A 12,898-nucleotide genomic window follows, 5' to 3' on the forward strand; every position below is an offset into this window, starting at 1 on the left:
GAAGACTAGCAAAATCATTTCTGTTGTTTACAGGAAGATTTCAGGTCAAAATGGAAAGAGCTACAAATTACTTTAAGAAAAGAACATGAGCTGCTTTATGGTAAAGTATATCATTAATTAATTCTTTTATTGGTGTGAACTAATTTTGTTTGAGTGCTGTAGTGCAGAGGTTATTTAAAAGACCTGTAAACTTGAAATTCAATTGAGTTAATATAAACATATATTGTGCAACATTTAGGGCTCTATTTAGTATGTTAATTATCGGGGTCCGAACAGACCCCGATAATTAATATTCTAACTCGACTCTGATCCGAAAATCAGCTGTCTCCCCGAACGCTTTAATTTCAAAGCAGTGAAATTAGTGCGCATGCGTGACCTGCAGGCTATTTAAATTGAGCGCTCGCTCTTTGCGGTCTGTTGACGCCTCTATGTCTGAGAGAGCAAACGAAACATGTGCACGCTATTTTGTAAAGACGCCCCCTGGCTGCTCGCATCATACGTCATCTCCGCTATTTATTTGATTAATCGAGTACATGGAAAGGCGTCTGAACTGCTCGCAGTGCTTGTGGTTCGATTTTCCTACCGCAATCATGCAAACAGTTCAGGCTAAGAAACAACCAAGTGACGTGGTCGATGACGCTGCTTTGTTAATTATGCACACCCTTAAAACGCCTATTTTGACCGTTTGGCACGCGTGCATTCGGATCTCCACTCCCCGTTTTCAAGCACCTTCCCCTGTTACCACCCACAAACGCCTCATCCTGTCACTCAAATTAGCAGGCACTCGCTATTTTGTGAGCGCTCGATTTCCGACCGCAATGACTGGTTGGCGCATGCGCATTACGACCCATACGCATGCGCAGATGTGTGAACATCGCTCAGAGCGAAGGAGCGGCCGCTTATGAGCGGCTCTGAATCAGGCCCTCTGTCCCCATACTAGTGCATGGGGACAGCAGGCCATTCCGAGAGAGAAAGGTACGTAGAAGATATCTGTGATACTAGTGCATGGGGACAGCGGGCCATTCCGGGAGAGAAAGGTAAGCAGGAGATATCTGTGATACTATTGCATGGGGACAGCGGGCCATTCCAAGAGAGAAAGGTAAGCAAGAGATATCTGTGATACTAGTGCATGGGGACAGCGGGCCATTCCGGGAGAGAAAGGTAAGCAGGAGATATCTGTGCTTTACCTTTTTGATAAATGGCCCGAAAACTTAGTTTCTTCAAAAGCAGGTGAAAATGTTAATTTTCACTTGGTTTTGTAGAAATTAAGTGATGATGAATAGACCCTTAGTGACTAATTCCAGAGGCAACAGAAGTGTTCACCTCTGGGCGCAAGGTGTGTTTGTGTGGGGGTGCCAAGTGGGAGGGGCCAGTCTAGGGCATGCAAGGACAATGGAGTGGGTGAGGTTGGTGGGGCTAGGTCTGGAGATCTTGGTCTTTGGCCTGTGAAGTTCACAGGTATATGTAAAAGTAACTGTTACATGACAGAATTTGAGATATTTGGCATTGTATTGCATTTGCCATTCCTCAGAAAGCACGCTATTATTTTCTGTTATCAGCCACTTCAGACTTGGATGAGGTTATTTAAAAAGCACATGTTGGTTGATGTGCAGCACAGAAGCAGTTTTAGGCTCCACTGACTGTGCAAAACTTTCTAGCACCTTCATGAAAACTAAAAAGTCCTATTGAGAAAATATTTAAAAAATAAAAAATGCTTGGTGTCTCTTTGTGAGGATTAAATGAGATATAGTAAAAACATATCCAGTACTTAATCTAACTTCTTTAATGCCATTTTTGCAGGAACAATAAGTGAATCCAAAGTACGGGAGGAGCTGGACTGCATTCATTCCAAGATCTTTGAGAACCACTCAACCTGTTCTTTCTTGAATAAACACAGAATGTCGAGCTCAAGCAGTGGGAAAAGCTGGATTAGCTCCATGATTCTCAACGGTGAGGCTGGACTGGGATCGATGTCCGAGTTTGACGAAGATTCAGGAGCAGAAACCTTTAGCCGTCAATCTAGTATAGAAGAAGACTGTATACTTCATAAGGCCAATGGACTAACTCTAATGAAGTCTTCGTTATCCCGCAATAGAAGCATTAGCGTCACAAGTAGTGAAAGTGAACCAATGTCACCAATCTGGGACTCCATAAGCCTTTCAAACGTTTTTGGGACACTGCCACGGAAAGCCAGAAGAAGAAGTGTCAGAAAAAATTTCTTGAAATTCATCCCTGGTTTGCACAGATCATTAGAAGAAGAAGACACCCCATTATAACTGCTACTATATCATTCTACATGGTCAGCATTAATAAAGGACCTCTAAATATCATGTAATACTGTATACAAACAACCTATAAGTTAATTTTACCATTGGGAGACACAAAGTGGGATGCAAAACTAATACTGTATATATAGGAATTCTAGACTCTGGCCTAAAAGTGGCCATTTGCAAATCATTTTGAAAAGCCCACTTACTTTGGCATTATATACTATCCGTTTCATATTGTTTACATTGTAAGGTCGTTCCTTTTGTCTAATGTTTGTATAACTGTTAAACTCATGTCATTGTTGTAATGCCTTGTATGTATTACTTCCTTTGTATGACTCTGGAGAAGGCGATGATGCTTTGTAAAGTAAGTTCACCAACGGCAAGGTTCAGAGACGTGCCCAATCATATCAATACTCACACAAATGCGGCATACTATCAACAGACTTATGCTGGGTACACACTACACGATGTGTGTAACCAGCGGTAGCACAATGTGACGGCACGACACACTGTACATTGCAGTGGGTGACAGCACAATGTGTAGTTCCAAGCTGCATTGAGCAGCATGGCGGCGTTCATCACATTGTCCCATCTGCTGTGCTGCACAGCAGATAATAAGACGCGATTAAAGACATACGAGAGCGTGCAAAAGTTTGTACACACTAGATGCTCATGATTAATTGTCGTTCCAATGTGGCTCAAAATGACAAATTGTCCAATATATCACCTAGGTCAGTGGTTCCCAAACTGGGTGCCGTGGCACCCTGGGGTGCCTCAGGGCACTTGCAAGGGTGCCACAGGTTGGTGGACCAGTACTAAAGAAAATTATTTTTGGTCAATGTGATAGGCAAAACCTGTACCCTAGAATGACAGGTAAGTGCAATTTACTTCATTTATGCATTTTGCAGAGATTCTCTATAAGAAACTTTTGGCCTAGGGGATGCCAAGGAAAAAATGCTAATTCTCTAGGGTACTGTGATTCAGGAAAGTTTGGGAGCCACTGACCATGGGATATCTTTACTAAGCTCCGTATTTGTCCTGTGTTTGTCTGTGATTAAACACAGGTAGCAACAATCATACACAGGGTTTTTTTCTAAAAGAAAATTGGGAATTTACAAAGGTCCTGTGTTTCACAGGATGGTGTATGTGATCGTTCCTACCCATGTTCCCTGGCCGTTTATCCTGCCCATGTTTTTTTCCCGAACAAGCAGACTGCACATATCAGTGAGATACAGTACTGCTTGTGTGTAATAATGTTGTGTTCATTTAAAAAACAAAAAAAAAGAAATGTGGTTCCCACCCAAAAGCATAACCAGCCTCGGACTACAGGACTGGTCCACAGAGCCCAGTGCTGGTTCATAAAATACGGGGGACCCCTACACGTTTTGTCTCCTGTACTTTTAGAACCAGGACTGGCTCCTGGAGCCTGGCTGGTTATGCTTTTGGGGGGCAACTCCATGTCTTTTTTTTTTTTTAAATTAAACCTTTATTTTAGTAATTACAGACAGAAACATAGAGACAGAAACATACACACTGCTCTGTGTATGTCTCTGCAAGACACGCTGCTCAGAAGGGGGTCTGTTTGAAACGTCTTTTTTATTTATCCGAGTTTGCTTAGAGTACACCTGTGATTATAATCACGATTGTTGGTAAAATCCTGTGTTGTATTCCTGTCTATGGAAAGTGCAGCCGTGTTCAGGTGATGGTGTATTCATTTCTAGTTGTATTTTCGGGTGTATTTAACTTCTCATTTGGCCATGTTCACCTTTGAAAATACAGAAAAAACACACATTTTTGCCATAGTAAATTCCTGTGTTTGTAAAAATACTCCCGTTATTGCAATCTCAGGCAAACACGGAGCTTAGTAATATTTTACACAAACAAAAGAGAAAGATGGGGTATTTGGATGGTGCACAGTAACAATCCCAATTTATGATAGTTGTTTCGTTGTGTTATGTTAAGATTAAAATCAATACATTTTATTAGATATTCTTAAAATATATTGTTCAGGATATCAAAGACGAAATATTTATTAAAATGATAGTATATTGGTGTACAAAGAGTTAAGAAAATTGTGTATTAAAAAAAGAGGTAATTACAATTACAGCTGATCAATTGTATGTTTTATTTCTTATTCAAATGTGTCAGTTGATACTGTATATGTTTCAAGCAAACCAAATGATATTGATTATATTATTAGTATGTGTATCTCATATCATGAATGATATATTACAGATGGTCAGATATATTCAATACACCACCTGATCTAAAGGCTACTGAATATACTAAATAGATCTGCAACATTCAGCCTTATTGTGGATGCAGTACATTAATAGTTACTTAGTAACTTTCAATAAATTAATTGAATATAAAAGTCTGAAACATTTTAACTCTTATAAGTGTCCACACATCTATCCTATGCTTATTCTTCAATGATAGAATATGACAGTGTTTTACTTCGGAGGTTAATAATATTCCTCTCTGTTAACCTTATATCTGTTGTTACTAATGTTTATAGACTGGAAATACATATATTTCAATCACTATAACCGTGACCCTGTCTCAATTCATAAATCAACTAATAATATAGTTGTCCCATGCACTGCATTCCCCTCTGATAATACTGTGCGCGGCTGTGCACGCTGTCAAGCGGTGTTCTCAGCACGGGGAACTCTGTTATCAGTCCCCATCTAAGTTGCTGAATGCGGCTTCACATATAAGCTAAGCCGCTTCTGTTCTCGATATCAACTTTAATATGTTGTTACATACATAATATAGACACATTTAGACATATGATATGGTCATGATCAGCAGTACTATTGAAACGCCAACGCGCGTTTCACCCACAGCTTTATCAAGGCTATCAACCCGAATGTAACTAGCCACCTTCTTTTATCCCCCCGGTCTCTTTTTCATAGGTCCATTCAAAATCAATTTGCCGCCAGGATTTTAATTGGTCAGTAAGAATGCCAATGCGGTTTATTCTTATGCCATGTACAGTATTTTTCTCTATCCTATACCCATTAGTAGTCACTGTTCTCAGTTATATTAAAGCTTAAATATATATGTTGTATTAAAGCTTAAATATATACGTTATTTAATTGACTTCTTCATAAATTAACAATTGCTCTTTTTTATTTATTTCTCCCAGTCAGGTGATTTTTGCAAATACATTCTAAAAGCTCCTTCATCATTCATCAAATGTTACATCTGAATGTCACAATTCAATTTTTTTGTGTTATTTTCTAATGTGTAGTAATGCAAAATATGACATTGCTTTGCTTTTTATATATTTATTTTGTGCATAGTATCTTTTAAATGTGTGATGTTTCTAAAAGTCTTTGGGGCAGATGTATTAAGCTCTGGAAAGTGATAAATTGGAGAGTGATAAACTACCAACCAATCAGCTCCTAAATGTCATTTTTCAAACACAGCCTGTAACATGACAGTTAGGAGCTGACTGGCTGGTAGTTTATCACTCTCCAATTTATCACTTTCCAGAGCTTCATACATCTACCCCTTTATCTGAAGTTGTGTATTAGTTTTCTAATATAATAAAGCATGCTTTACTTGTGGAAAGAATACAAATTTGCTTAATATTTACCACACAAACACATCTTGGAAAAACTGGATATAATGTTCAGTAAATTTACAGAAATATATGCATACTACAATGCAAAGTTCCTGTGCTAATCGCAGTGTTTGTTTTGAAAATGCTAATTACAGTAATCATCAAGGGTACTGTTACTTGGATATTTTCCCTCCGTTTGCGTGAGTTTCCTCTGGGTGCTTGGACTTCCATCTTCACTCTAAAAACATACTGGTAGACTAATTTGGATTCTGTCAAAATGAACATTAGTGTTTATGTCTCTCTCTCTCTCTGTGTGTGTGTGTGTGTGTGTGTGTGTGTGTGTGTGTGTGTGTGTGTGTGTGCTTGTATGTTAGGGAATTTAGACTAAGCTCCAATAGGACAGGGACTGATGTGAATGACATATATTCTGTTTACAGCATTGGCGTATCTATAATGAAGGTAGGGTGTGTGGTGCACACAGGTCTACACCGCACTCATATAAAATTTACTATACTTACCACTCCCGGTTTGGCCGGTTCTGCAGACTGAACTCACTGGTGCAGCACCATTTTCCCAGTGATTTGAACATGTGCACTAGAGATGTCTTCGGGAACATAGAGCTGGTCAGAGTATAACTGAGCTAATGAAGAGGAGGACCTCCCACTCCTCTCTTAAAACACCCCTGGTGTACAGCATTGCTTAAATGGTGGCACTATCTAAATAAACACTAATAATAGGAAGGCTTTCTTGTTAATTAAAATGATGTCACTTCAATTACAATTATTTCCATACCTCCCCATAGATTTTATTGTGTCAGTGCTGTTCCTATTCTTAGATCCCAAAAAGGGTGTGGTATACTGTATAAAGAAAGTTGTGATGCCAGAAGTCCAAAATGAACCTGTAGAACCTGACTAGTTTTGGTGTTCAACCATAGCACCCCCCTTTCCCTTAAGGCTGGATATGCTTACTGCTACTCACTTGCCCCCAGTAGTAGAAGAATTTAGTCTAAGTTGGGTACTGAAACAGCAGAATATTGGAGACACAGATGTGTCAGTTCAAAGTGAAACATACACAGAGCACTGTGTAATGCAGGTGCTAACATTGGCTTGAATAGATAGAACAAGGCCCAGGTTTCAAAGTGGAGGTCACCTCAGACAGCAATACAGAGAATAGCCCGTGTCCAGGCAAATGTCAGGGCAGGCTACATTGCAGAGAATAGATAACATCCAGGCAAAAGACTGAGACAGATAGCAATTCAAATAAGAGTATTCATGCAAAGAACAGGGCTGGCAGCAATCCAGAAAATAATCAACATCCAGGACAAAAGGTCAGGGCAAGCAGCAATGCATAGAATAGTCAGTGTCCAGGCAAATGTCAGGGCAGGCTACATTCCAGAGAATAAATAACATCCAGGACAAAAGGTCAGGGCAAGCAGCAATGCATAGAATAGTCAGTGTCCAGGCAAATGTCAGGGCAGGCTACATTCCAGAGAATAAATAACATCCAGGACAAAAGGTCAGGGCAAGCAGCAATGCATAGAATAGTCAGTATCCAGGCAAATGTCAGGGCAGGCTACATTCCAGAGAATAGATAACATCCAGGACAAAAGGTCAGGGCAGGCAGCAATGCAGATAATAATCACTATCCAGGCAAAAAGTCAGTGGCCAGGCAGAAATGTACATAATAAACACCATCCAAGCAAATGGTCAAGGAAGACTGAGATTCAGAAAAATAATCACTATCCAGGCAAAAGGTCAGGCCAGGTGGCAATCTTCAAAATATTCACTGCCCAGGCAAAAGGTCAGAGGGCATTGTTGGGGGGTCAGAGGCATTATTTATGGCAGGTCATGAGTGATGATTATTTGCAATGATTTTCCTTTTGTAAATATTGGGAGGCATGATGTATTAAATGTTATGCCCATGTATATAAGCATTTTATTTGAGTATAGTACAATACTAGTTTAGAGCAAGAAGATGTTGATATTATATGTGGAGTGCTTGTAATCATCAACTATAGCTCTTCCAGGGAACCATGGTAAAAATGAAACTTGCAGACTACAGGTACAAACAGTACTTCCAAATACCTTTCTCCATGTTCATTGCGGTTACATTCATACATACATACAGTAGAGTTTATGTATTGCATAAATCATATTTCATTGTACACAACCTTCCATGACTCATCCTCTGCGCTGCTAATTACCCCAAATTAAGCATATTTTTTAAGGTGTATTTGGAATTCAGTTGTGTGTTTTTAATGATTAAAAGTTATTAAACTATAATGATGGGTGTGACATCTTCCAATAAAAGCAATTTAAATGTTAGTAATGGATCATTAATGATATGAAGATGTGATAAGTGAAGACAGATATATTATAAATCATAAATCTTACCAACAAGTACAGCTGCAATTTTATCAGTTTCCTGATTTATTTTAACATTTCATGATTGATGATGAATACAGTGTCTGCAAGAAAAGCAATTATGCAATGAAAATGTAATGTTTGATCTTGTTAGAAATTGTTTGCAGGGACAGGGTACAACCTGAGAATTGTTATTATACAAGTGCATAGTAGCTTCTAAAGAAGTGGTTAACCTTTAGGGTTATATCTGCTAAAGTGCAGGTTTTTAGAAGTGCAGACATTGCCCATAGCAACCAATCAGATTCTAGCTATTATCTTCTAGAAGGTGCTAAATAAATGTTAAGTAGAATCTGATTGGTTACTATGGGCAACATCTCCATTTCTAAAAAAACGCACTTTAGTAAATATACCCCCTACATCTACAAAGAAGCTGAAAATAATGAATAATGAATGGCAGAAAAAATTACTCAACGTGTTCGCAACTCATCTTACAATCAATTAAAGGATATGCATAAGCACTGGTTCCCAAACTGGGTGCCTCGGGTTGGTGGTCCAGTATCTGATAAAATGTTTAGTCAGTGTGATAGGCAAAACCAGTGCTAATGGCTGTCAATCAAAAAATAATGTGGACAAAAAGAAGTGCAGCCCTGTCATCTACCACATAACTGACCCTAATGGTGCATACATACGGTCAGATTTGTTGTCAGATATGAACGATAACAATTTTAAAAATTGTTCAATCGTTCATATCTGAAAGAAAATCTGCCATGTGGGCCTGCAACGATGAACGTTGCGCGTTCCCGTATGTCAGATAACGATATCTGACATCTGATGTGTTTGCAGTCAGATTTTGACGATTTCATTCATTTTAATACTGTCTGAAATCGTTCCATCGTTCATCTGACAGATCTGACCGTGTGTATGCACCATAAGGGTGACATATAAGCACAGTTTACTTCATTTCATTTTGGCTGAATTTCTCAATAAGAAACTTTTGGCCCAGGGGTGCTGTGGAAAAAAGGCTGATACTCTAGGGCAGGGGTTCCCAACCACGGTCCTCAAGGCACACTAACAGTCCAGGTTTTAAGGATAGCTACTCTTGAGCACAGGTGTCCTAATTATTACCTTAGTTATTTTTATTTAACCATCTGTGCTCAAGCATGGATATCACTAAAACCTGGACTGTTAGTGTGCCTTGAGGAAACACTGCTCTAGGGTGCCATGATTCCAAAACATTTGGGAACCACTGGCATAAAGATAACAAACAAAACAGATCCCCAAAACTATAGTGTTGAGAGATAACAACAAACCAACCAACCAACCAACCAATCTTGCATCTAATTGATAATAGAAAACCCATTATATTAGTACATGGTATAATTTAAATCAAAGGGCCAAAGAATCTATGTTGGTGTTCCTGCCATTCTTGATTAATTTACTCTGTGATTTGTTGCAGGAACCAGTTTCTGTATTTTGTAAAACCCAAGTGATGTCTCAGTGTAAATGTTCCACAGTTCCACACTATCGGGCTGAAGCACAAGCAATATGCACACAAACATACTGTAGTGTATATCCGCAAGAATAATACACAAACAATAGACTGCGCTAGCCGATCCAGCAAGAGTGATTCTTATACACAATGGATAACACTGTACAACAAATTAATACTTTTAATTTGTTTCCTTTCTAATAATAGTCATACATTACTAATTTGAGGTCAAGAAAAACTAAAATGATTTCAGAATGTTTTTGCTAGCTCTATTTTTTGAGCTACACTACTTGCACTATACTGTATGTACATTAGTAATATAGTCATAGTGAAAAGCTATTTTAAAATAATCTGATATTTTCTTGATAGAAAATAAATAACAGTTGTTTTAATTCAGACAATCACAAATAAGAACACAAAACGAAACAAACATACAGCATACGAAACAAACATACAGCATACGATAGTACTATCTAATATAGTGGCCTAATCATGGGGGTGCTTTCTCTTTGCTTGTCGCTTGTACTCCTCTTCTGGGGCATCTCTTGTCACTGTCCAGCAGTAGTGATCACCTACCCTGATATCTTTGTTCCATTGCTGAAATGTCTTGGTGGAATCGCTCACTATGCTTGTCACTCAGTGCATCACAATTATCTGGTGTGGGTAATCCCGTGAATCGCATTTATTTGAATAGGGGAGGCAGTGGCAAACGCAGGATTTCTAGAGGGGGGTTTCCAAATGCCTGATTTTAGAGTGAGTGTGGCCAGTCCATGAAGAGGGTAGAATTAGCACTTAATCAGCTTTAATATGTGTCATACAAAGTGTATTGTGTGTCATAATTCCAGCATGTACAGGACCAGCGATCACAATAAGCCATTAAATGCGGCAGTAGGGCTATCCTGCCTAAGCTGAATGTTTTTATTTTATATGTGGGCACCATTAGAGAGCATTAGAGCAGGACCAGGAGTCTGGGAGCAACCTAGCACTGCCCTGGACATATATGTACATATTGGGCTCTATAGCAGCACATCCCAAACAGTGAATGTTTTCCAGATCTCCTAGTTGGTGCACAGGTTATTTATTACTAGCTGATACATGTTAAAGAGATCCACAGGTGGTGCTATTTATTTCATTTGTGATAGTGAGAATAACATGCAGCACTTGTAAAATTCTATTAACATGCAGCACTTGTAAAATTCTATTATATAACTATTTCTATTATAGTCATGGTGTGGGCTGGGGAGAGGGGTTTCCAGGCAGATGGAAACCCCCCCTGCGTTTGCCTATGGGAGGGGACAAATAACTGATTCATTTAATTGGGTCATTAGGCCCCGCCCCTCTGCGCGGAACGCAGATTGCTGGTAAGATTCTCTCCATTCTGCCCACTTCACTAGGAATACCCCTACATCATCATAAATGGGCTATATCTCGGAACTCAGAGCTAACTGAGAGTTTTAAATGTCATATTCATTCTTTGCATGCTGAAATCAATTAGAAGTAACTATTTTCACATCGGAAACATTTTCATTGTTGTGCAGTGTAATCTTTTATTATATCTACAAACGATATCACTGCAGCCGTTCAGAAATCAGTGGTTAATTGATTGAGTGAAGATATCTATATCTGTATGGGAACAGCACAAAGATATTGTAAGTATATAAACCACTGCACGAAATAGATTAAAAATAAAATGTATTTGACGTGATTCATAGATTTCTAATCCATAAAAACAATTAACATTCTAATAAATATATGAATGAATAAAATAAAATATAAAATAGGTATATTAGATGAAAAAAGTCCCGTATGGAAATATATAAATCTCTGCAGACAGGGAATTAAGTTGTTACCATGTCCAAATGTGAGTGTCCATACCATCCGGTGAGAATCTTCCTAAATATGAAATAATTTCTGCAGCTCCGTGCAGTCCCGCTGATGGGACCCCATGGCTGCTGCTGGTGAGTACATTGTGTTGGCACTACAAGAGGCATAATGTGGGATCTCTATAGGTAGCATAATGTGGGGGCTCTACAGGTAGCATAAAGTGGGGACACTACAGGTGGCATAATGTGTGGGCACTACAGGTGGCGTAATGTGGGGGCTCTACAGGTGGAAAAATGTGTGGGCACTACAGGTTGCATAATGTGGGGGCTCTACAGGTGGCATAATGTGTGGGCACTATAGGTGGCATAAAATGGGGGCACTACAGGTGGCATAATGTGTGGGTACTACAGGTGGCATAATGTGTGGGCACTACAGTGTAGCATAATGTGTTGGGACTACAGTATGGCATAATGTGTGGGCACTATAGGTGGCATAATGTGTGGGCACTACAGTGTGATAATGTGGGTGCACTACAGTGTGGTATAATGTGGGGGCATTGCAGTGTAACATAATGTGGGGGCACTATAGTGTGGTATAATGTGTGGGTACTACAGGTGGTATAATGTGTGGTGCACTACAGTGTGGCATAATGTGGTAGGCATTATAGTGTGGTATAATGTAGATGCACTACACTGTGACATAATATGGGGGGCACTACACTGTGGCATAGTGTTAGTACATGTGTAGTGGTCTCATTTACCCACAACTGACCAACATTGCAAAGATTACTGGGTGGTTCACCACTACCTACCTCCAGATCCCCTCTATACTCACCACTACCTATCTGCACTACCTCCAAGACCCCTCCATGCTCACCACTACCACTCTGCACTAGCCTATCTCTGAGTTTTCATTCCATGATGCCATGAGTGCCATACTTTTGCACTGTACATTCTTTTTGTGAGGGCTCCGGCAGCAGTTAAACATTGTTATTGGGCATTCCAGACCAAGGACAGATTTATATAGATAGATACACCACCTCCAGTGACTGGCCACACCCCTTTGTGGGCTTCTATTATTGCATTCCTCTGTGGGCCCTTCATGATCCAGTCCAGTGTGACCCAGCCCGGAGCAGGTGTTTCCAGACGAGCAGACGAGGGCTGAGCTTCCTGCATTTTTGTGTTCTGAATGCAGCAGCACAGTCTGCGCTGCTGCTTACAGCACAGAGCAGCTCCTGAGTCCCCTCATCAGCATCACGTGACACATCATGTCCGTGGCGCTGATCACAGATGTCGGGCTTCAGGATCCGCTCTGTACTCTCTGCAGCAGTGCTGACTGTGCTGCTTCATTCACAACACAGAACCAGAAGGTAAGTAACCGG

The 12,898-nt window shown here is 39.8% G+C and overlaps 1 protein-coding gene across 2 annotated transcripts in view; it reads left to right on the forward strand.

Annotated features, from left to right (window-relative positions):
* CYTIP (cytohesin 1 interacting protein) overlaps window positions 1-2,419 on the forward strand; it is a 35,018-nt gene extending 32,599 nt beyond the window's left edge. Inside the window, exons 7-9 of one of the 2 annotated variants that reach the window (XM_088462001.1) lie at window positions 34-100; window positions 1,228-1,230; window positions 1,801-2,419. In XM_088462001.1, coding sequence (XP_088318127.1) covers window positions 34-100; window positions 1,228-1,230; window positions 1,801-2,276 — 546 coding nt within the window. In that variant the 3' untranslated portion in view covers window positions 2,277-2,419. The remainder of the gene's footprint in view (window positions 1-33; window positions 101-1,227; window positions 1,231-1,800) is intronic. The other variant, XM_088462000.1, reaches the window with a different exon arrangement.
* Window positions 2,420-12,898: the final 10,479 nt, after the last annotated feature.

This window comes from Taudactylus pleione, unplaced genomic scaffold, assembly GCF_031769625.1.
Source record: "Taudactylus pleione unplaced genomic scaffold, aTauple2 ptg001137l, whole genome shotgun sequence".
Taxonomy (NCBI): domain Eukaryota; kingdom Metazoa; phylum Chordata; class Amphibia; order Anura; family Myobatrachidae; genus Taudactylus; species Taudactylus pleione.